At 39.4% G+C, this 22,697-nt stretch overlaps 3 protein-coding genes and 2 long non-coding RNA genes across 10 annotated transcripts in view; 4 read left to right on the top strand and 1 right to left on the bottom strand.

The window, feature by feature from the left end:
- The window catches only part of LOC130691825 (importin subunit beta-like), a 38,461-nt gene that overhangs the window by 6,113 nt on the left and 9,651 nt on the right, over nucleotides 1-22,697 (top strand). The gene's annotated exons all lie outside the window — the stretch shown is intronic.
- LOC132088096 (uncharacterized) lies at nucleotides 2,270-4,176 on the top strand. 2 transcript variants are annotated; one of them, XR_009421319.1, is made up of 7 exons: nucleotides 2,270-2,348; nucleotides 2,402-2,473; nucleotides 2,532-2,671; nucleotides 2,742-2,925; nucleotides 2,988-3,081; nucleotides 3,245-3,333; nucleotides 3,405-4,176. It is a non-coding gene; the product is annotated as an uncharacterized LOC132088096 (long non-coding RNA). The 2 variants fall into 2 exon arrangements; XR_009421316.1 differs by having other exon boundaries at nucleotides 2,988-3,333.
- LOC132087973 (uncharacterized) lies at nucleotides 5,938-9,240 on the bottom strand. Of its 4 annotated transcripts, none has more exons than XR_009420997.1 (11): nucleotides 9,109-9,232; nucleotides 8,892-9,051; nucleotides 8,600-8,809; nucleotides 8,430-8,521; nucleotides 8,195-8,368; nucleotides 7,914-8,116; nucleotides 6,915-7,814; nucleotides 6,790-6,861; nucleotides 6,592-6,731; nucleotides 6,338-6,521; nucleotides 5,938-6,275 (listed from the first exon to the last, which is right to left on the bottom strand). It is a non-coding gene; the product is annotated as an uncharacterized LOC132087973 (long non-coding RNA). The 4 variants fall into 4 exon arrangements; XR_009420998.1 differs by having other exon boundaries at nucleotides 8,020-8,116; XR_009420999.1 differs by having other exon boundaries at nucleotides 6,915-8,116; nucleotides 8,892-9,044; nucleotides 9,109-9,240.
- On the top strand, nucleotides 9,765-11,774 carry LOC130691843 (prenylcysteine oxidase 1-like). The gene is made up of 5 exons (XM_057514848.1): nucleotides 9,765-9,957; nucleotides 10,052-10,258; nucleotides 10,338-10,512; nucleotides 10,634-10,842; nucleotides 10,906-11,774. Exons 1-5 carry the CDS (start codon nucleotides 9,861-9,863, stop codon nucleotides 11,655-11,657), a joined length of 1,440 nt encoding a protein of 479 aa, XP_057370831.1. The 5' UTR covers nucleotides 9,765-9,860; the 3' UTR covers nucleotides 11,658-11,774.
- Nucleotides 19,926-22,161, top strand: LOC130691880 (uncharacterized). Of its 2 annotated transcripts, XM_057514903.1 has the most exons (4): nucleotides 19,926-20,007; nucleotides 20,151-20,366; nucleotides 21,302-21,580; nucleotides 21,667-22,161. In XM_057514903.1, exons 1-3 carry the CDS (start codon nucleotides 20,002-20,004, stop codon nucleotides 21,578-21,580), a joined length of 501 nt encoding a protein of 166 aa, XP_057370886.1. In that variant the 5' UTR covers nucleotides 19,926-20,001; the 3' UTR covers nucleotides 21,667-22,161. The 2 variants fall into 2 exon arrangements, with proteins under 2 accessions (XP_057370886.1, XP_057370887.1); XM_057514904.1 differs by lacking the exon at nucleotides 19,926-20,007 and having other exon boundaries at nucleotides 20,145-20,366.

The following is a 22,697-nucleotide window of genomic DNA, read 5'->3' as shown; positions in this document are numbered from 1 at the left end:
GTCGTGTTCTGTTATTATTATATCATCATCGGTAGTGCTGTGTTGTGTTCATTTACATCTTACGACCAATAGTTGGATTTTTTTGCCCATCATCCCTTTGCTATTTTTTTTCTCCCCCTCCTGAAAATGGATTTGCTATTGTAGTGCGAGTGTGTGCGAGTAACTGGTTTTTATTCTGTTTGTTCATTTCTTTATTGCGAGCGCCTTCGAATGTCAGCAGACGCAATCAATGGCTCCCGATTATTGATCATCATGGCGAGAACCCCACCCTCCCCACTTTGTGTGTGCGTGTGCGAGTGTTTGGCCATGTTAAAATACATTCAAACAGATATAAATAAAACAAAAGACTAAAAAAAAATGTTGAAAGAAATCAAGTTCTCGAGTTCCTGATTTCAAAACCGGGGGGGGGGGGGGGGGGGGGGGGGGGGGGGGGGGGGGGTCCTGTTCAACCCACTGGATGACGGATGGTGCACGTACGTTAAGATGACATTCTTTCCTTCTTACCTGGTATTCCTTACACGTGTTATCGGCGTTTTCCTTCCATCGTCAACTAGGGGGCCACGATCCGGTTTTTATTGGTGACGAGGAGGTCAAACTCAGGAGGAAGATGGGAACTTTCATTTGTGTTCAAGTGTGAAGTCGTATATAAATAAATATAGGAGCAATAGAAGCAAAAAGAAAGAGGGAAAAAAATGTTTTAAAATCAAAGTCGATTTTACCAGTATTTCCATGTGCAGAAAACAAATGTGAACTTTTATTTTCAGCTGTCGCCAGTTGTCGTGTAAGCTAAACATGAAACCGGTTATTTTTCATGCCCTTTTTCATTGTCTTTGTAGTTGTAAGTGCATATATTTTCCACAGAATTCCGCAATCTCCCCGCACACACACTCACACACCCATGTTCTTTGTTCTCTATGCGTGGCGTAATCGTCTCTACTTTCGGATATCTTTCATCGCTCCATGTTTATTTATTCGTTTTGATTCGTTCTTAAGCGTGTTTTTTGTTCACATGTGCGTACACCGCTGGAAAGGGAGGGGGCTCGATCCACCGACGTGTCGCGAGCTCGACGTGAAATTTCGGACGTATTTTCTTCATTACCTCTTACATACCTTTGCTACCTGTGTGCTTTAGAACAAACTGGATTCTTTCTCGTCCTGCCGCGGCCAGTGAACTCGTTATTGAACAAAAAAACCCTTTTCTGACGAGTCAAACTGATTGTTGTGATAACATTCTTTAGAATGCTTTGATTCTAATTGATGCCGATAAATAACTAAAAAACAAAGGCTACAGTTGCCAACAGTAAAATTCTGAATTTTTTACATACGCCAACATTCTGCGTTTCCTTCCCGCTTATCGATTGAGTTTTAACAGAAACTGCACTTCCATGCCATCTGGCGTGATTTTTTTCAAGAAAGTCGGGCTTTTTTTTCTTCCGTTTTTTCCGTTTTTTTTTTAAGCTACAAGCCCAATGTAAAAATAAACTTCATTTTTGTGATTCTCGGTCAATTTCCAATCGGAAATGTATTTAAAATTAAATCTAAATTTTGGCCAAAATTGAAAAAGTGAGAAGGCATATAGCCTTCCCGCTTTTGTCAAAATCCGCAAAAAAGGAAAACGCTTAGAATGCGATCAAAATCACACAGAAAATTCAAAATTAAACGCTGATTTCGATAGCGTGGTTTATTTTTACGTCAAATCAATCGTTTTTGAATTATACCTAATATTAAACGCAATGCTAGAGCGGCAGTACGACCAGCGCTAGCGCGATGCGATGCAGCACATATAATTTGATGTATTTCAAAAACTATTAATTTAATGAAAAATATAGAAATTTTTCCGGAATCAGCACTCAATTTTGAGTATATCCTGTGGTATTCAGCCATTCCGATGCGTGTCAGTTTTTGCCGAAAAGAAATTTAAGCCCCAATTAATAAGCCCAAGCGCCAGTACGCTACAGCGCAAGCGAGATGCAACTGAAATATTCGTTGAGTGTATGTAGAGAATTAACTAGAAAGTGACCGATAGATGACGATAGTAGTAAAATAGAAAAATAAATGGGTTTTTTTTAGGGGGGGGGCGTAAACTATGGCAATCCGTTTTACTATGGCAATATGGCAATCCGTTTTACACAAAAAAAAAAAAAAATTTCGCCAAAAAAAAAAAAAAAATCACACTTTTTTCTTTTTTTCCGACACGTAGCCATCTACCGCTCAGACTCGTTATGACTGGCGTAGGCAATTTCAGTCAATTGGATTCCATTCGCAGTTAGTTCAGTAGCGTGGCTGGAGAACAACGCGTGGCTGGAGGAACAATTGAAAAATGGATAAGATAATAAAACAAAAAAATGGTAAGTATAAACATTATTATATTGGTTTTCAATTATTAATTATTGTTTATTAGATCAAATTATGAAGCTGCAGGCCCAATTATTGGAACAACACAAAATATTAGATAACAGCAAAACTAAGGATGGTAAGGCCTAATATGTAATGATTCTATTGATTTGCTTTTATTCATTTGTGTTTTGTAGCTCAAATTTTGAGTCTTCAAGCTCAGCTAGGGGAAAAGAACAAATTGGAACGGAACAGTTTCCAAACAGTGAAGGAGGTTTTTCCAAACTCATCCCTAACTGAATGTGAGGATGAGTTGGCATTAGGTGAACACAGCCAGGTACCTAAACTTTTCAAATAAGAATTCAAAATAAGTATAGAATTTTAAAAAACAATTATTTATTGCTTAGTTATTCAGTCCACTACCTGACAGTGTGTTAAAGTTAAATTCTGTTAGTGCTGCACTAAAAGAATTGTTAGTAATAAGCTCATGCAGTGAAGAAACTGAACAATTGTGGGACCGTATTTGGGCTGAATATGGATGTGGTACGGAAACCCAGAAATAGCACGAGTTCAACATAAAACATAGATTAGGTACTTTTCGGTTTTTTGTCTATAGAAAAAGTATTTTTAATGCTATTATTTTGCATTCACAGAATTTTAGTGGGGAATCAAGTCAAGTCTGGAAATGTTACAGGATGGAAGAGTGAGCCTGCAGTTGAAAAACACTGAAAGTGCATTACCATTAAGGTATGAGGTAAAGTAATAGAGTATGCAAATTGTCTAATGAGAAGTACCATCTTGTGTGAATGAATCCTGTGTATTAGCAATCCTTTATAGTTCTGTCACAGCTAGAAGCCTCAAATAATTCTGCTTCTCTTGCTAAAGAACAACTTGTCCTTTATGTTCACAGTGTTGGTGAAGCTGGGTACTTAAATGGCCCTAAAGATGTTTTAATTTTGCTGCTGTTGCAGAGATGAACATCATACATAGACTCTTTAGGTATGAAAAGAATTTTCTTCAAATAATTTTGAATTTATGACGAAGAATTTCTCTTCCATTTTGCCAACCAGGTGTAATCTACAAAAAAAAAATTTATCCGATAGGAAAGGATTTTCAGCATACTGGGAACACAACTATCAACAATGCAACATTCTAGGGGTGCTATTTTATCATTCAAGAGCCTTATACAATGATTTTCATCTGCAATTTGTATGGCCTTTCCCAAGCTTCTGCCAGAAGTTGAATCTATAAGTCATGTAAGTCACATGAGCAACAATTGAGATGCTTAATGGTGTTTTTGTTTTCTCAGCATAGGTTAATAGTAACATTGGATCTGGAAAGATTCTTGGTTGGGGCAAGACACTGAATAAATTGTAATGATTGAATGGATGACATGACATTTCTATACTTCATTCGGATTCCCGAGACGGTATTTTATATTTAAAAAATTGAAGTGCATATCTGGGCTCCCTTCCTTTCCGTAGCCCCGTTTCCCCTTGACTCGTAATAAGCCCGTAGGGGGTCATGCCCCTACTGTACGGTATATATAAAAACAACATATACCGAGGTTTGGAGGGCTCTGGCCGGAAAGGGGACGTGGATGTCCGCTTAGTCCGATGATGTGTTCACGGAGGGCTCTGTGGCTACCCACAAATCCGAACTAAAGGTTAATCGCTCCTGTAAAAATGTTCCAAATCTTCAGCTCTTCTTCCGGCTTCTCTTAGCCAATCACCGGGTAATCTCCCCGGTGGGTCAACAAGGCAGTGTCTCCCCCTGCCTGGGTTGACGGCAACTTTTGAAAGGGCTATTGTGCCTTTTTAAAGTTGCAAAAATAATTGTAACGTGCAGAGAATTGTCAATAAATTTTTTTTTCATAAAATATTTTTTGCAAAACTTGTCTCTTTCATTGTCTGTGTTCGCTTTGCTCACGCATTATAATTACCAATTTTTTTTTTATTTAGCTTGCTCAATTCATCTTTATTGTTTTTGCCACCGTTGTATTGTTTATCTGTAAGTATTCAATTATTATTATAACACTTTTTGAATTCTTGAACTTAGACAAGGAACAACGTGTAATACCTGGATATTTTCTGAAGTAATTTTGTAATTATATATTGTTTTACTGGCATGGGAATCGATCCCCAGACATTCAGCGTGCAACGCCGATGCTCTAACATTAAGCCACGAGATATGTTTAGAATTTTATTATCGCATATAATATGTTATCGTCTAGGATGTTTATGCAGTCTTTCACAACTATATGTTTATCTTTCTATTGCTTTCGTAAGGTCCATAGCTCTGTGGTAGAGCATTCAGCTGCGATAACTGTTACCCTGGGTTCAAACCTTACTAGATGTATAAAGATCTACATTTAAATGGAGAAAAGAATATTGCAGTAATGCATTTCAGTTTTATTCAAAGTGTAAATGCAAGTCCGCAAGTGACTAGAAAAAAGCCAACTTGACATCATATGATTCATGGCTCATTGGTAGAGCATCGGCGCGGTATGCCAAACATCCAGCGTTCGATCCCTGGATAATAATTGAATGCTTACAGATAAACGATAATCCAATGGAAACAATGCATACCAACAAAGTTGGCATAAAACAATATAGGTGAATTGAGCAAGCTAAATAAAAAAAAAAGGCGATATATGTAATGTGTGAACACAGCGAACACAGACAATGAAAGAGACAAATTTTGCAAAAAATATTTTATGAAAAAAAAAATTTATTGACAATTCTCTGCACGTTACAATTATTTTTGCAACTTTAAAAAGGCACAATAGCCCTTTCAAAAGTTGCCGTCAACCCAGGCAGGGGGAGACACTGCCTTGTTGACCCACCGGGGAGATTACCCGGTGATTGGCTAAGAGAAGCCGGAAGAAGAGCTGAAGATTTGGAACATTTTTACAGGAGCGATTAACCTTTAGTTCGGATTTGTGGGTAGCCACAGAGCCCTCCGTGAACACATCATCGGACTAAGCGGACATCCACGTCCCCTTTCCGGCCAGAGCCCTCCAAACCTCGGTATATGTTGTTTTTATATATACCGTACAGTAGGGGCATGACCCCCTACGGGCTTATTACGAGTCAAGGGGAAACGGGGCTACGGAAAGGAAGGGAGCCCAGATATGCACTTCAATTTTTTAAATATAAAATACCGTCTCGGGAATCCGAATGAAGTATAGAAATGTCATGTCATCCATTCAATCATTACAATTTATTCAGTGTCTTGCCCCAACCAAGAATCTTTCCAGATCCAATGTTACTATTAACCTATGCTGAGAAAACAAAAACACCATTAAGCATCTCAATTGTTGCTCATGTGACTTACATGACTTATAGATTCAACTTCTGGCAGAAGCTTGGGAAAGGCCATACAAATTGCAGATGAAAATCATTGTATAAGGCTCTTGAATGATAAAATAGCACCCCTAGAATGTTGCATTGTTGATAGTTGTGTTCCCAGTATGCTGAAAATCCTTTCCTATCGGATAAATTTTTTTTTTTTGTAGATTACACCTGGTTGGCAAAATGGAAGAGAAATTCTTCGTCATAAATTCAAAATTATTTGAAGAAAATTCTTTTCATACCTAAAGAGTCTATGTATGATGTTCATCTCTGCAACAGCAGCAAAATTAAAACATCTTTAGGGCCATTTAAGTACCCAGCTTCACCAACACTGTGAACATAAAGGACAAGTTGTTCTTTAGCAAGAGAAGCAGAATTATTTGAGGCTTCTAGCTGTGACAGAACTATAAAGGATTGCTAATACACAGGATTCATTCACACAAGATGGTACTTCTCATTAGACAATTTGCATACTCTATTACTTTACCTCATACCTTAATGGTAATGCACTTTCAGTGTTTTTCAACTGCAGGCTCACTCTTCCATCCTGTAACATTTCCAGACTTGACTTGATTCCCCACTAAAATTCTGTGAATGCAAAATAATAGCATTAAAAATACTTTTTCTATAGACAAAAAACCGAAAAGTACCTAATCTATGTTTTATGTTGAACTCGTGCTATTTCTGGGTTTCCGTACCACATCCATATTCAGCCCAAATACGGTCCCACAATTGTTCAGTTTCTTCACTGCATGAGCTTATTACTAACAATTCTTTTAGTGCAGCACTAACAGAATTTAACTTTAACACACTGTCAGGTAGTGGACTGAATAACTAAGCAATAAATAATTGTTTTTTAAAATTCTATACTTATTTTGAATTCTTATTTGAAAAGTTTAGGTACCTGGCTGTGTTCACCTAATGCCAACTCATCCTCACATTCAGTTAGGGATGAGTTTGGAAAAACCTCCTTCACTGTTTGGAAACTGTTCCGTTCCAATTTGTTCTTTTCCCCTAGCTGAGCTTGAAGACTCAAAATTTGAGCTACAAAACACAAATGAATAAAAGCAAATCAATAGAATCATTACATATTAGGCCTTACCATCCTTAGTTTTGCTGTTATCTAATATTTTGTGTTGTTCCAATAATTGGGCCTGCAGCTTCATAATTTGATCTAATAAACAATAATTAATAATTGAAAACCAACATAATAATGTTTATACTTACCATTTTTTTGTTTTATTATCTTATCCATTTTTCAATTGTTCCTCCAGCCACGCGTTGTTCTCCAGCCACGCTACTCAATTAACTGTAATGGGATACAATTAACTGAAATTGCTTACATGCCTGTAATAACGAAACCGACTGATAGATGGCTACGGGTAGAAAAAAGAGAAAAAAGTGCGATTTTTTTTTCCGCCATTTTTTTTTATGTAAAACGGATTGCCATATTGCCATAGTTGAAATGAAAAGCAGGTTTACGTGATGTTCATAATATTGATCAATTTCTGTTAGCGGCCGCAACGCCATCTATGCATGCGTTGAATCATCAAACAAATAACACAGATGCTGTAGAGGTTTAAATTAATAATCTTAATAGTTCGTTTATGCAACAACTAGGCTAAAACCATCAAACTTATTGTAGATCAGGAGTCACATGCTTACAGTTAAACAAACTACCTTTCAATCCGTTTCATGTAAATTATTCCAAGAACTTGAAAGAATTTTGTGTAGAAAGTCATGGTTAACAAAAAAAAAATAAATAATTCCACCGCACATCATAAGTCTGTATAAATAATTAAACAAACTTTCAACCCTACTAAAGACTTTTGAGCTGTTAGATTTATATGTTTGGGAAGCTCATAGTGTCAGACATAATGGTGATTGTGCTTCTTTCACACAAGAGACTTTACGTAGAGACCTAATGTATGTTAAGGCATGTGGTATCTACTGAGAGAAAACATGGTTTCCATAATAGTTTAAGAATTACCTTAATTGGTGGCAATTGACTATTGGCGGCACTTTCCACTTAGACGAAATTGAAAGCTGTCTGACTTACACTTTTCTGACGATTACCCTCACGAGCTTGACGAACAGTGTCTCGGATTAAAGTTTTGGTTGCAGAACCTTAATAATAATAATAAAGCTGATATAATATTTTGTTGGTAGAGTAAAATGAATATGTAGGCTTTGGTGAATAGCCGCTATCTTTTCGTATCAATTCACCGTGTGAAAGTAACTCAAATGCCCGTCAAGTCACTTTGGGACAATTAAAATCGAGCTGAAATGTCACAAAATTCCGCAACAAGCGAAACTACATGGTTCAGCTTACGTTTGTCGATATAGGAAAAATGCCATGGCCAGCATTGCGACCGATGTTGTGATGGTCGGACTCATAAAGTGACGCCAAAACGCACCGTTTGGTAGCACTAGAATGACAAACATAAGACTGCGCTCAAAACGTGTGCTGTTTATACTTCAAACGCATATGTAAATGTGTTTATTACCTTAGATCGTCATAGAACTTCTGTTGAGCGTCTTATCCATGATAATTATCCAAATCCTTAATTAATAACCTTTTAAGATCTTGATTGTTCATCGCATATTACGCTGCATTTGTCCCATTGTTGTAGAAACCGTAACCACAATATTCATTCTTCATGGCGCCCTGACAAATTGGTCTATTTTTAATAGGAAAACTGTAGTTAAAGTGTGTGGAATACAACGTTTTGGATAATATACCTTCTAACGACCATTGTGCCCTGCATTTTCTTATTTAATATGTTATGCTTCAGTTCAGCTGTTGATCTAGCAGCCAACAATAACTAGTTGTTCTTTCAATTAAATAAAAATTTCAAATGAAACAAACAAGTGTTTTCTGTTTTTAAAAAATTTCAAAGAAGCCTGCTTACCAGATGAATGTATAAAAAAAAAACATTTGGAACCCGTCCATCCGAATGCTTCCCAATTGAGAAAGGCTGCTTTATTTTCTTTTCGAATAGTTATCATTTCAGGTGTCTTCCAATTTCACAGTTAATTTTGCTTTCGTAGCTTCTTATAGTTTGAGATATATGCATCTGTTTAGAAACTGAAGCTCCCATATCATAAGAAATGAAAAAAAGCTAGTAATTTTAGAATCACAAAAATACATGCAATTACTTAACATGATGTCAGTGAATAAGACTGCACAGTAAAACAGTTTACCTCCGAAGTATAGTCATACTTTCACATGTATGACTTAAAATGTCATCTATTAATGTGCATAACTTCTTGTACTATGCTTCGTAACACCCATCATGATTGCTACTAAACTTGCCATCACTTTCAGCTAAAATTTTATCACAGGAATCTAATCATCTGAATACTTAAACAAAAACTTCAACACTTGGTTATAAAGGTAATTTCTGTGAATTATGGATACCCTTGAGAGTGTGACACTTTAGCACAGATGTAATCACAAGCAAATCTGATTGCAATAAGTGACTATGTAATTTTGTTTAACGCTATCAAACAAACGTGACATGACATGTAACAACAACATGCCATACAGAGTACAGAACGTACAGGCAAACAATGAAGATTGCGCGGCACGAAGCCTCTTCTTGCTTTACTGACAATTTTTACGTAGGTAAATTCCCTCTAGGCACTACGAGGATCCTAGTTCCTCACCGGCCAGCCCTAGATCCTAGTAGGATCGCAGGATCGGCCCAGCATTAACGTGTTGGTAATGTCGGTTTTCGGGGCGGGTTGGATGGGTTGAGGGCTGCCTTTTATTGGCCCCATGTCCTGTCGGATTTCAGTCGGTTTGCTGAATAGGGGTGCGCAACCCAACAGCAAACAATCGATTGTTTAAAAGTGTTGTCAATATTATGTGGTCGTGGAACATGACTCAACGTGAACCCCGGAAAAGCCTTTTTACTTTTTTGATTCGAAAAGAATAATATAGAATAGAACGGCGATGGACCCATGGGTAGGCCAGGACCAAACTGTACCTCCGAATGTTGTTCCGCTTCACTACGTCGTCTGCTAGTACTGTATCAACCATGGCATACTGTAATAACAGCCAATCAACACGTAAAACAAAATTGCCAGACGGACGCAGGACCCTCCTAACTCCCAAACGAATTTTTAACGATAAAGGCCGTTGTTGCGTTATTCACGGAACGTTACGTGATGTTTCCAATTTCATTTTGCATTCAGCTCTCCTTCCTAATTCTTTTGCTGATTAATGATTCTCAGCAAACACTGGACCCGGCTGAACCGCGAATTGGTAAACTTTTATTTTCGCAAGCTAGACGTTCTTCACACATAGCCAAGTAACAGTAATAATGGGTGCACGTTTTTTCTGTTCGTTCTTGTTACAGCAATTATTGGAGCTGGTATCAGTGGAACTTCTGCTGCTTATTTTCTAAGTAAGACCCCTGGGCTCAATCCGAAAATTGATGTCTATTCAAAAGACCCAGTGGGTGGGCGAATGGCAACCATCAACATTCAAGGATATGATTTTGAAACTGGAGGATCAATACTCCATCCGAGAAATCGATACATGAAGCAATTTGCAGAACAATTTGGTACTAAAATTAATGATCTAAAACAAATGTTCAACATGAGAGACAATGTTAGTTTTGAATATATGATACTAAACGACAGGTTTCAAACAAAAGAAAGGCATCAGTGGGAAATTTGGACTTTATGATGGTTCTGGCTTTGTATACAGTGAAGGTGATTGGAATGTCCTGAATGTGGCTTCCCTGCTCTGGCGCTATGGCTTCAGTCTCGTCAAAGTGAATACCCTAATAGGAGATATGTTGAATCAGTTTGAAAGGTACTTTTCATATACAAGTGTTTGTGTTACAATTATTTTGGCCATAGAAAAGTATCATCAATGACCAGTTTAAATTTACAGTAGATAACAAGGCTAACTACTTCCTTTTGTTATAAATCAGAATCTATAACGTGCAAGACGACGGGTATGCCTTTTCAAACGTTGTCGATCTGTTGTCTGCCATGGATCCTTCTTTCAACTTGATGTTGGAGCGTACATTGGAAGAGGGTCTGAAACAAGTGGGCATATCTAGTCTGTTCATTGACGAATTGGCAAATGCCATCATGCGAGTTAACTATGGGCAGTCGACAGATGCCCATCAGTTCGTGGGTACAAAAATAATGCCATGCTTCTAATTGTCTGTTTAGAAAACTTTAACCATTCTCTACTTAGGAAGTGTTTCCTTAGCCGGAGCAGAAACTGGCCTCTGGTCGCTCCGCGGTGGCAACAAGAAGATTCCACATGCCTTACTAAATGCTTCGAGAGCTAATTTCCATGATGAAGAAGTAGAAGCCATCCATTTGAATACTGATGGACGATTCAGCCTACGATTCAAAGAGAATGACGAAATGCCCTCATACGACGCTGTGATATTGGCCACACCAATAACAAATGATACGTCATCGTTTGGGTTTGAAAACTTTCCTCGCCAGTTCCATTTCCCCGGCCGTTATCACCAGACTATTTGTACCATGGTCCAAGGGGAAGTCAACCACAAAACATTTGGCTTCGCTGATGCGAGTTCAGTTATTGACGACATCTTCACCATCAACCGAACGCTGTTCTTCAATTCTCTAGCCAGAAACTATCCAGTTGACATGGATGATGGTGAAGGAGATGCCCCACCGGTCTGGAAAGTGTTTTCTAACGAGCCTCTCACGAAAGAAGAGCTCAACATCCTGTTTTCATCCATTAATGAAACCTATACGATTCATTGGAAAGCCTACCCGGAATACGATGGAACCATATCTTCAGGAAATTTCACTTTGCACCCTGGTCTTTACCATATCAACACACTTGAATTTGCCGCATCAGCCATGGAAATGGGAGTCATTGGTGCAAGAAACGTAGCGATGCTGGCAGCTAGTCACCTTGGTGTCGATATACAGGATCGGAAGGCTCAAAGTTTCCATATTGAGTTGTAATCAACTCTGGAACAAAAGTATTATTTTTTAATCATTCTGGGTAAATTGGTCGAAGTTATTTCAAATAACGTGCATTATTATCGTTTGTAAAAAGTCGAATACAATGGCTACAAGAAATAGTCTAGAAGTTGAAGCTCTACATACCTGTTTTAAATCTACTCTTCGACCAATAAAATATACTGTGACAAGTGAAGTTATGGTTACCCGAAAGAAAGCTTTACATGCGTGCTGAGAAAGAATGAAAGCTATTCAAACCCTAACAATGTATGACAGCCCTATAACTTGCATTCAGTGGAACAAATGAGGTACATGATATTGACCCAGATTCGGTTACCCATTTAAGATACCGACGCGGATCACGCCTGAAAGTTATTAATTGCGAGGAAATTCCAGTGAAAGTTGTGATGTTAAACAATATATGGTAAGGTGCATCAAAGAAAACAAAGTTCTTCAGAGCACCTCCTTAAAGGTTTCCTAATGGGCTTTCCGTGTTGTAAGCTTTCGTAGAACTTACAGAACCTAACTTTCACCAGCTCAGCAGAAACGGTGAAACAACTGTGTGATTGTTTATCAACTGCGAATGTTGTACAAAAGATTTACGAAAAGACGAATAAACGAGAGCTCTTATCGCTTATGGTGTCAACCAGGATCAAACTGTAATGTATTCGTATTTTTCCTTGTCGAGATACTTCTAGGCGCCCATTGCAAAAATGAGCCGTAAAAAGAAGCCGGACTTTCAGCAATAGTGCCTTTATGTAGTTTGCCTATGAAAGTGCAACTTAATTTGACCTCCCCCTTGTATATTAATTTTAGAAACCGCTAGAACGAAGGGGAATTAGTTTTTACGAACCATGCAAATCTGACGAAGACCCAATTATCTTACGTGGTTTTTCTTCCCTCGCGTACCGTGCAATTCTATTACGTATAACAGTATGCAAGTGGCAAAGAATCATTACGCCCACCATAACTACAAGTTATAAACTTCTGAAGGAAACAACATATCATGGAACTAAGAAATAAAAAACGGGGGGAGGAGAAGAAAACATGACAATGCTCATGTGATAGCGTATAGTTCAAATTACAACTCGTAGTACCTAGCTAGCATGGTCCAAGATTGAATTGTCACTCTATCACAAGTCTGGAATTCCTGGAATACCACCTACAAACCACATAGCTGTAGTCGTAGTTTCTCGTGCCATTTTTCTTCTTTCAGTTGTTGTCGCATCATGGTTTTATTCATTGATGCACGTCCAACAATCAGACAGGTGGAATGTGGAGAATTGTTATCCTGACACAAATTATTGGCGGTTATAAGTCGATGAGGACATAGCACTGGGTCAACATTCCACATCAGCGCGTGTGCAACAGGTTGCAGACTCTCTCAATGAAATATTGGGGAGAGAGATGGTCCCTTATGGACCGCAAAAGCTTGGCGATGACCAATCACGGAAGCTCGTCCATCAACGTGTCACGTCTGGTATGCACCGAAGCTAACGGTGCAACCTTTGTCGTAAAACAGATACGGGGGGCGATGAACTTTTCAACCCCCACAACAAGTAGATGAGCGAGAAACGCAATCAGTTCAACGTCATATGTCGAAAACAAAACAAAAAACAGGGAAATACCTAAAATCTAGATATTTCTCTCAATTTCCAGGCCTATCTCAGGTATAAGATTCTACCTTTTTCAGCTTGTGCGATGCTGGCATGCATCATCTTTCACCATTCCCCTATTATTGCGTCACGTGCCTCCCTCACCAACGCGTTACGTCAAGATTTTTACAGGAAAGAAGAACTGGCACAGGTAAATGCATTTTATTTTTTCCTGTTGCCTTTGCCATTCGGTATGTATCCGTTGTGATGAACAACGGAGACGAACGGGCACGATTGGTAACAACAACTTGCATGCATATCTCTGGGCGATTTAGTGTTATACCTGTAACAGAAGAAGTTTCCAGTAGTAAACGGACAATATTTCACATGATTTTGAAGTATGGAATATTCAATTAAAAGGAGGGCTGAAATTGATTGGCGAAAATGATCTTATTGCTACTTAGCCGTCATCCTAGATGCAATAACGGTTCACTGCAAAACAACAGGTTTAAAACAAATTAATGAATCTTCCCTTTTTTTAATTTAACTGTTTTTGTTGTCTCCATTTCTTTAGCTTCTCCTAATTAAGCAACGCGGACACGTACGGAGCACCTGTGTGAAATTGAATACGCGTTGTGTGGCTAGTTGTTGTTATGCCTGGTGAGGGTTCACTTACATCTGTGTGTATCATCAAAATGAGCCCGATTTTAAATCCCCATTATTATGTTTCCCGACGAGAATACAAAATAATTAACAACTGCATCGTCATACCTTATTTCAAACTAAAGCGCATTCTTGATTTCATCAGCATGATGCACCATTCAAATAAACTTTAATAAGCGGGTGACGATTCTAACGGTACATTAAAATTTTCTCAATCGGAATTCCGAACTATTTTGCCCCAGCAACCTGTTTAACGCATTAAAGTCGGGTGGGGTTTGGCAAATGGGAAATGTTTCGGAATTTTTCTTTTTTTTATGTCGAGAAGGCAATCCTCATCTTGGGCTAGTTAACGATCCCCTTGATCGTTTGCCATATGTTGAAGTATACAAAGATGCCGTTGGGAAAGATTCGTCACATCACCAAACATCTTTAGGGAGTGCGAGCCAGTTAGGAAAAAATGCTAGACGATGAGAGAAAGAGTTTTTTCTATCCAGTTTCATCCATCTCCATTTATGTTGTTGGCTTTAAAATACCGTATCCACGTCATTCCATTTCATCAGCAGGATAGCTGCCCGTAGTTCTTGAGGCATATAGAGTCGGGTAGCGTGAAACGATTAGTAAACATTTATTAACGTGAGACTATAAGAAGTTAAACAAAAAATGCGTGTTCTTTCTACTTCTAATTGTTCGATGAAAGGCTGCGGATGACTCGAAGGTTAACGTTAAGCAGAAGAAAAGAACCAATCAATTTCAAGTTTGATAATACGACTGATATTGCCTACACTTTCGAACCGATCTTTAAGCGTTGGCTATAAAAATGCAACCATTAAATTGTTATTTGTGTAGATACCCCAGATTTAATGCATTCAAACTAAGGATGTTGGCGATATAATTTCGGGCCACCACACCCTGTCGCTATGATATATATCAGCCATAATTGTAAGCATAACAGCTCAAGGCAACACGGTTCCGTTTCAACCTGATTCATTGTGTATTGCCCATAAAATTTTGAAAATCCTACTTTGGGTGGACATTAATTTCGTCGTCTTGGACAGAAATAAATCGCAAACTGTGTTTGTAGCTTTTCTCCAGACATGTTTTCTACCGTTAATGCCCGCGTGATGTCGATCGCGAGACGGGAAAGCGAAAGCTCTTTCCTATTCCGTCAATGAAGGGAGTAAAACAAAAAAAGGACAATGAATAAATTTCGTATCAAACTTTCACTGCTATACTGGGAAACGTTTGGCTCTTAATGTTTTATCTGTTTTGACCGCTAACCCAAGGAAGAGCAATCGAACAAACGGTTCGCTCCCGATGGTATAACAACACGCACGATAGGCGTATCGTATTTTAGTCTGGACACACTTTACAATAAAAGACCCTGCCAAATTCTCTCAAATTACTAGCCACAGCAAGCGAAAGTTGTCTAGGGTAAGCAAATACTTTACGAGTCCTACCCCCGCAGTGAATGTTATCGCTGTCTGTATGTTCACCTTATACGAAAAATGGACTTGCATTTTATGCAATTGCATGACCCGTAGCCAGTGATAACCATCGTTGGCCATTCTTCTGTTATTCACATGAGCTTTCAACAAAGTCCTTGACTGTATACAACGTTCATTGTTAGCACCGTCATGGGAAAGGTGAAAAACTATGGTGTTATCGAACGTTGATTCTACAGGACGAACAGGTCATTGCATGAAACAACAAGTGAGTGAATTTGCAATTGAAAGATACACCTCTTCCAAAATGTAAAGTGGAGAAAGAGCCCAGGTGACTATGAAAAATTCAGCAATTCTATTTTCGTGAACATGATTTTAATTTTCTGATTTGCTGGGTTTTACCTGTCCACTTTGTTGGGGTCATCCGATGAACCTACACAATCGCGTCGCACCCACAGCACGAATTTAAAAGTACCTTACTAAAATACACAACCATAGGGGTACTAAAGATAAAATGAAGAAAGCGTAACCTGTCGGTCGCGCTCACGCACGTTGCTAACAAACAATACGGCCGTTTTCTTTCCTGCCATTTCAGTTGTCATTGCACGGCGTCTCAGCCAACATTTCGACTAGTCACCAGAAACACTGGCATTAATAATCAAATCAAAAGGCCGTCAAAGAAGGCCGTAACTGTTCGTAAAACAGTGTTGTCGAATGAAAGTGACAGGATAACCTGCTGGCCCCCTTAAGTCATTACATTCAATGGTATTCCTGTCGTGCATATGTTTCTGTGCCGTATGCCGGAATGGAAAGCAAAAAAAAAAAAGCAAGAACTAACAACCCTAAATGGAACCGAACGCGTTCAATCTGGATGCAGCTAGACGAGTGAGATCGTCTAGACGGTACGCGCACGCATCCACAATGCCACCTGGTCGTTGAAATTGGATGGAAGAGAAGCAATTAAGAATGACGAACGACGTCTTCGTTAACAAATCGGGAGAAGGAGGAAAATTTAAAACACACACACACGAAAATGAAGGAAGGGATCAAACGGACCGACAACATCTCCTCTCGTCATGCGAAATATCCGTGCCAGATCGTTGAGAGAGACTCGGACGTTTTTCAAAGTCCGGCTCTAGGCTATAGTGCCACCTTAGTGCACCTGTTGAGCGTGGGGCGACAGGTTAAAGAGAAAGGAAGGGGAAATCAAAAACACAGGCCATTTTTATGTTTTATTTGAAAACTAATATGTTGAAGAAACCGAAATAACAAAAAAAAAGAACCGACAGGAATTTCATAGACGCACGTAGCTACGCAGACACCATGATAAAAAAAACAGCTTTAAGTCCTGTGAGACGGGCCCCCGTGGACGGACAAGTGGGTCAAACTCCTATATTTAAGAGGCCCACGGGGCCGCCTGCATAATCTAACACAATCGTCCGACCAAGGAAGGAAATAGATTTTTTCAAAAATAAATAAATAAAAAGCAACACGTCATCTGAATGTTGCCTTGCAATGATTTCCTTTAAATTCTGTAACGAAATCGAAAAGTTGAACAGCCTGCTGGGTGCGAGATCATCCATCATGGCATGTACATTCATTCAAAACATTGGTCTCCTTTTGTTTTTTTTCTTTTTTTCTTATAACATAAATCAAACAGATGAGCTATAAGGAAAAACAATTCGAGTAACAGCAGCCATCAAGGAAAATCTAGTCTATACTTTTATACGCATACAACAGGATTATATCATCAGAACTAAAAATAAGATTGTTGAAAAATAAGGGACAACCTCTTAGTTAGGGCTAAGGAAATTCCAGCAAGCTGCATCACAATCAGCTATAATTGATTCCATATCAGTTTGACGAATGGGTCATTATGAAGCTTATGATGGGCAGAGGACCTGTCGAGAAGATTTTAGGGAGGAAAAAAAATAAAAGAATTTTTATTATCATTTTTCGCCTGGAAGGGAAAGAAAAAAATCTTGTTTTTGAAACAAATCCTCTGCGACCTTAAACAAAAAATTCCTCGCGAGAGAACAGGTGAAAGTTTTCTCTTCTGGTGAACAGTCTAGCCTTCCAATCTTCTCCTCGTGTTCCATCAAACGAAAGGCGACAGCCGTAGTTCAAGGTTAGTCGCAGCAACAGGAAGACAAGAAAAATAAAACTTGTTCCGCTTTTCTTCTACCGACCAGTTAGTTGACGGGAGAGATCAAAGATCATTCGAATCGGCTAAAAGATATGGACCCACAAGGGCGTATGAACCGGATTCGAAGCTCTTTCCCTCAGAGGGTTTGACCTTGTTCATCCCTTATTATACCGAAGGCAAAACAGGAGAAAAATATTTAAAAAAATTTTAAGGCGCAAACGATTTGGAACTGCATTCTTTAAACCGAACAGATAAAACCAATTCGGTCGGTGTAGGCAAGACGACAAACAACGGGAAAAAAAAAACGCCCAGCCGTTTGCATCACCGGGAAAATGAAATTTGGCCACGAAATTCGCCATCGAATCCAATTTGGTCTGTCTGATCCGTTTTACAATCAATCAACGTACCGGATTCTTCGAACGCGCAGGTTGCACAGGTTGGCTGTTGTAATAGTAGCTATTAGCTAACTGATAAAATGAAAAAAAAAAACAAGGAATTCACAGCGTCTTTGGGTTTTTGTTATCACCAGGATCCATCTTAGAAAGTGGCACCTTTGTATTTTCGCCTGAGTGGCCGTTGGAGACCACAGGTATCCGCCTACAAAAGAATCAAATGGTTGTAACTAAAGATGGATTCCGCTGATGTGAAAAAAAAAAGTTGGCATTTTCTACCCTGAAGCATTCCTCTTTATATAGGAACTAGGAAGTGGCCGAATCAATAAAACAAACATTATATCGCTAATATGGGTCATCGTATTATGTTCATTTAAATAATCTACGCGAAGGAAAAGGGAGGAATTCGACAGTCGTTAATCCCCCACAAATTTGATTGAATCAATTAAACTTTACGCGGTCGTATAAATATTCAGGAAAAACTCCCGATTTCATTTTGAAGAAAAATAAAACAGAATTTAACGATTTAGAAAAAATTCTTAAACAACTCATTAAGCACGTCGGCCATTCAAAGCGTTCACTCACATCAAAAACAATGCGCACTTCCGCCAACCTTCGAGTTCTTCTTTCACATCCTTCAACTCTCTCCCGAACCCGATAGTGTCGATGCGGACATCGTAGTGAAGGTCGTGTCGGGAGCTAGTAACACAATTTCTCTCTTTCCCCGCTTTTCTCCCATTCGAAGAAAATTCTTTTTTTTTTTTGAAAAGAGATAAGTAAACACATAAAAAATTGGCGGACAAGCTCGGCATTCCAATAGGGCAAGGGGAAAGTTCATTGGCGGCCGTATCCATGATCCACGTCCACTCGACACGGTCATAAAATCTCTGCGGTTGTTTTAGTTCTAGGATATGTTTAAATCCGCGATACAGGCCACATCCCGTGACCCGTCCATCACGGCTCGCTAGCCACATTATCGTTGTCAAGAACGTACAAGTCCGCTGAAATAAAAGGAACAAAAAATGGATAGAAATCTCACGACAATAAACCGGCTGTTGTATGCGAAAAGCGATTTTTCGAGTTAACTGCCGGTGCAATGCAGAATGGCACAAGCGGAACTCAAACACGGTGATGAAATCGAACGCGCAACACGTCTGATTGAGGTCAGCAATGAAGTCCGCACGTCATCCGCCCTAGTCCTTTGCGATTACTTCAGACGTCCCTACCCGTTAACGGGTGGGGTAGCAAAAAAACAAATGAATGGATTTTTAAATTGTTGGTAGAGTTAGATAAAGGGAGATTGTGTGATTCGAAATAGGGAAACACAAGAGACAATGCAACGATCTATCGAGAGAGAAAGTTGAATATATTTTGCTGTTGTCGTTGATGTCGGCTATTAATTTCTTGACTGGACAGCATAGACGTCGTTTTAGTCTGGATTGAATTCCTTTCACCTTCGGCTGTTATGTTAAAGAAGAAGACTTTGGTTGGCGCAGGTTTAGGCTTTTGTACGGCTCGAAACTACTGGCAACGGACCAAAGTGATCTCTACGATTCATAACGGCCTCTGCTTATAGAGTCGGCTGGAATGCGCTGACCCTTCGCGTCTCTAATCTCAAAGAGGAAAGAGAAAAGGCGGAGAGAAATCCACTCTCACCGATATCCATACGGCAACACCAGCTGTACACCTGTAAGCGAATAGCTTACGTCGCTATATGCTACGACGTCAATCCCGCCTCCCTCTTTCTCCTGTACAAGAACTCAGGGATGGGGGCCCTCGATTTCCTCTCTACCTCTTGCCGAGTTACCTAATATACAAATTTTTTTTTATGAGGTGGCCAGGTGGCCGTAGACGAGGTGGCCCATCCTTGCACCACCCTTCTTTCTCTACTTTTCTCATTCACCTAGGTTCCGGCTCTGCTATGGAGAGACTCGTTCTTTCTCCACCCCCTGTCCCTCCTCTTTGGCGTTATTTTTTTCCACAGGGTATATAAAGGGCGAGTGATTCTCGTTTTCAAACATTCGAGTTTTACCAACCAAAAAAGACGTTGAACGCCTCTATAGTCTCTGATAGGGAGTGATTCAGATCAAAACGTTTATTTAAAAAAAAATGATGGTAAGATATTATTTTTTTTCCTAAATGTATTCAAAATCCGTAGTGAGATGCAAAACGCATTGGATTCATTCATAGATTCTGGCGTGCTCTGCCAATTCAGCGTGATAACTAACAATCTTAAACAACTTTTCTATTTAATGCAGAGCTTAAGATTGCTGTGCTTGATCGGTTTGGTGGCGGGCATTCATTGCGGTCTGGTCCGACGCGACTTGGGCCACAAGGGCGGAAGCAGCTATGGCGCTCCACCGGCATCAAGCTATGGAGCCGTACCTCCAGCACCCACTTATGGAGCTGCTCCAGTATCCACTTATGTTGCATCAAACTACGGCGCTCCCGTCTATTACGAAGAGGATGACAAGGTACGTGCAATTCATTATTATTTCATTGGCTTAGCCCATAAAAATCTATTCATTTAAAGCGTAATGAGTTAGACAGACTCTTCTTTTAAAACAAACTTAGTGTAGAAAAGCACTGTCGTCTCATCGTAACCGATCTTTTTTAACTCTATCCATCGCTGGCAACTTTCACCGTTCAATAATTGATAGGGACAAGGAAAGCGAACATTCAGGGCAATCTATTCCTCCATCTATTTAATTAGCAATTTAAAAATAATTTATATTCTGTTTCTTATTCATCGTCCGATGCCTATGTTAAAAGACGGCTGATCTCATTGGCCGATTGGAAAGTAAAAAACTGTTGCATAGGTCGAAGCTCTTAACTTAACCTATGCAACACACGCAGACAGTGTGGTAGGAAATGGCTAGAAGCAAAAAAAAAAAGAGAAATTTTATACGATTTTTAGTTCCTTTAGAAGAATCCCTTAAAAAAGAACCATATTCTTTGGTCTACACCCTTAAACAGACAAAGAGACATGCGTACATGTAGGGAACGTTGAAAAGAGATGGTCTATCTGTGATGCTCGCTCGTGACGACGGGTCACACCCGTGTGGAGGCCTACTTGGTATGCGATCAAGCAGTTTCGGAAGTTGAACAAAGAAAGCGAATGACGAAAAGGAACAGCAGGATGTTGGGAAAAAGAGAGGCTGGGAATTTATGTTTGCTAATGTCACGTCGACGACCCTTATGTGATACGTTTATCAATCAATCGTAGTTATTTTTTTCTGATTTTGTTTTCGACCTAGTGCCCGACTGACTCCTCTTTTTATTACCTGAATGTATCGTGACTGCTAATGTGATTGTAACCTAAGGCCAGCAAACATTTCCGGCTAGATCGTTGAACTCTTGTCCTAACATTTCGTTACTTTCTTTTCCACCGAATCGGTGTATTACTCAGCCGGATCTGAAAGCCAAACTCGAGGAGTTCAAGAGCAAAATCATCGGTCATCTCGGTTACATGAAGGGCTCCATCCTGGCGGCCAAGGGCAAAATGATGTTGAAGAAAGCTCAACACTACCAACAGAAGGGCGAGAAATTGGTAGGAATCGGTGAGTCTCTGAAAGCTTTGAAACCAGAGAAAGAGGAGAAGCATAAACACCACGAGCCGAGCTACGCTCCGATCTACTCGCCACCAGCTCCCGTCTACTCGCCACCGGCTTCCGGTTATTCCGGTTAGGTAATTATAGCAACTAAAAATGTGTTTCTCATTTTCGGTTGAAATGCTTTCTCACACATTTTTCTTCCCTATTTTTTTAAACACAGGAAGTTAAAGTACGAAGGTGAACGAGTTTGTGGTTCTTTTATTTTTATCTCTTCAATGTACAGCTCACAAGCGTTTCTCCCGGTAGAGACGACGACATTTTTTTCCCCCCGTACACAATATGAGAGAGAGAATGTCATTCTGTAAAAGATGAATATATTTTGTTGTAGTAGTAGTGTGTAATACTCCATCCTATTCCAATCATTGCTTCCCGCTTTTACTTCAATTTTCTTATTTGTTACGGATCCCAAATCAGCCAACAACATCATCATCATTTATAGCCCATCAATTGGAAAGAAAAGGAAAAGAAGAAGCCAAGAGTATTATTACATTTTAACCCGATTGATTTGTTTGTTTGAGTATGTTTCATCGTGCCGGCTAATCATAGATCTCGTTGTGACGCGAGCTTTTTGATTTTGTCATCACTTTCTCTTTTGTCTTTTTGGAAAACATTTTCATACCACCTGATGAATACAGATAAAACAAAAAACAACAAACCATCAACTACACAATGTGTGTTGTTTTTAGTGTTCAGAATAATAACGTAAGCCGACAGCTAACGGCAATTAAAATTAATTTAAACGCATTTTACCGACACGACCACCCGTGCGCAGCAACGACACTCGGAGGCTTTTGTTAAACGCGCAGCAGTTTTTGTTTTTTTATCGTGTCTGGCGTTTCAATGAACGCTTCCTCAGTCACAACCATGAACTAGTCTTGTCGGGATCGGAGAAAGTTTTCCTCTATAAACGGAAATGCTGTCTGCCATTTCGAACCAGTCATTAAATGAAACGTAGTTACTAGAACTTACCGTAAAGGCTATGTTTGCCGGCCTCTGCGCATCACTCATTCACGCACGTACACAAGGAAAAAGGGAGAAGCTTCGAGAAAGAAAATGAATGCTATTTTTAGGTTGTTTCTTTTCTAGTACCATCACAAATTTAGCAGCAAGGGAACAGGGCCAACAGACTGAACGTCACGTATAAAGCCGAACGCAAGTCACTTTGAAAATAGTCAACAGTGATCAGAGCTA

Source organism: Daphnia carinata, chromosome 1 (assembly GCF_022539665.2).
Source record: "Daphnia carinata strain CSIRO-1 chromosome 1, CSIRO_AGI_Dcar_HiC_V3, whole genome shotgun sequence".
In the NCBI taxonomy this organism is placed as follows: domain Eukaryota; kingdom Metazoa; phylum Arthropoda; class Branchiopoda; order Diplostraca; family Daphniidae; genus Daphnia; species Daphnia carinata.
This window is presented reverse-complemented; position numbering and strand designations above follow the sequence as displayed.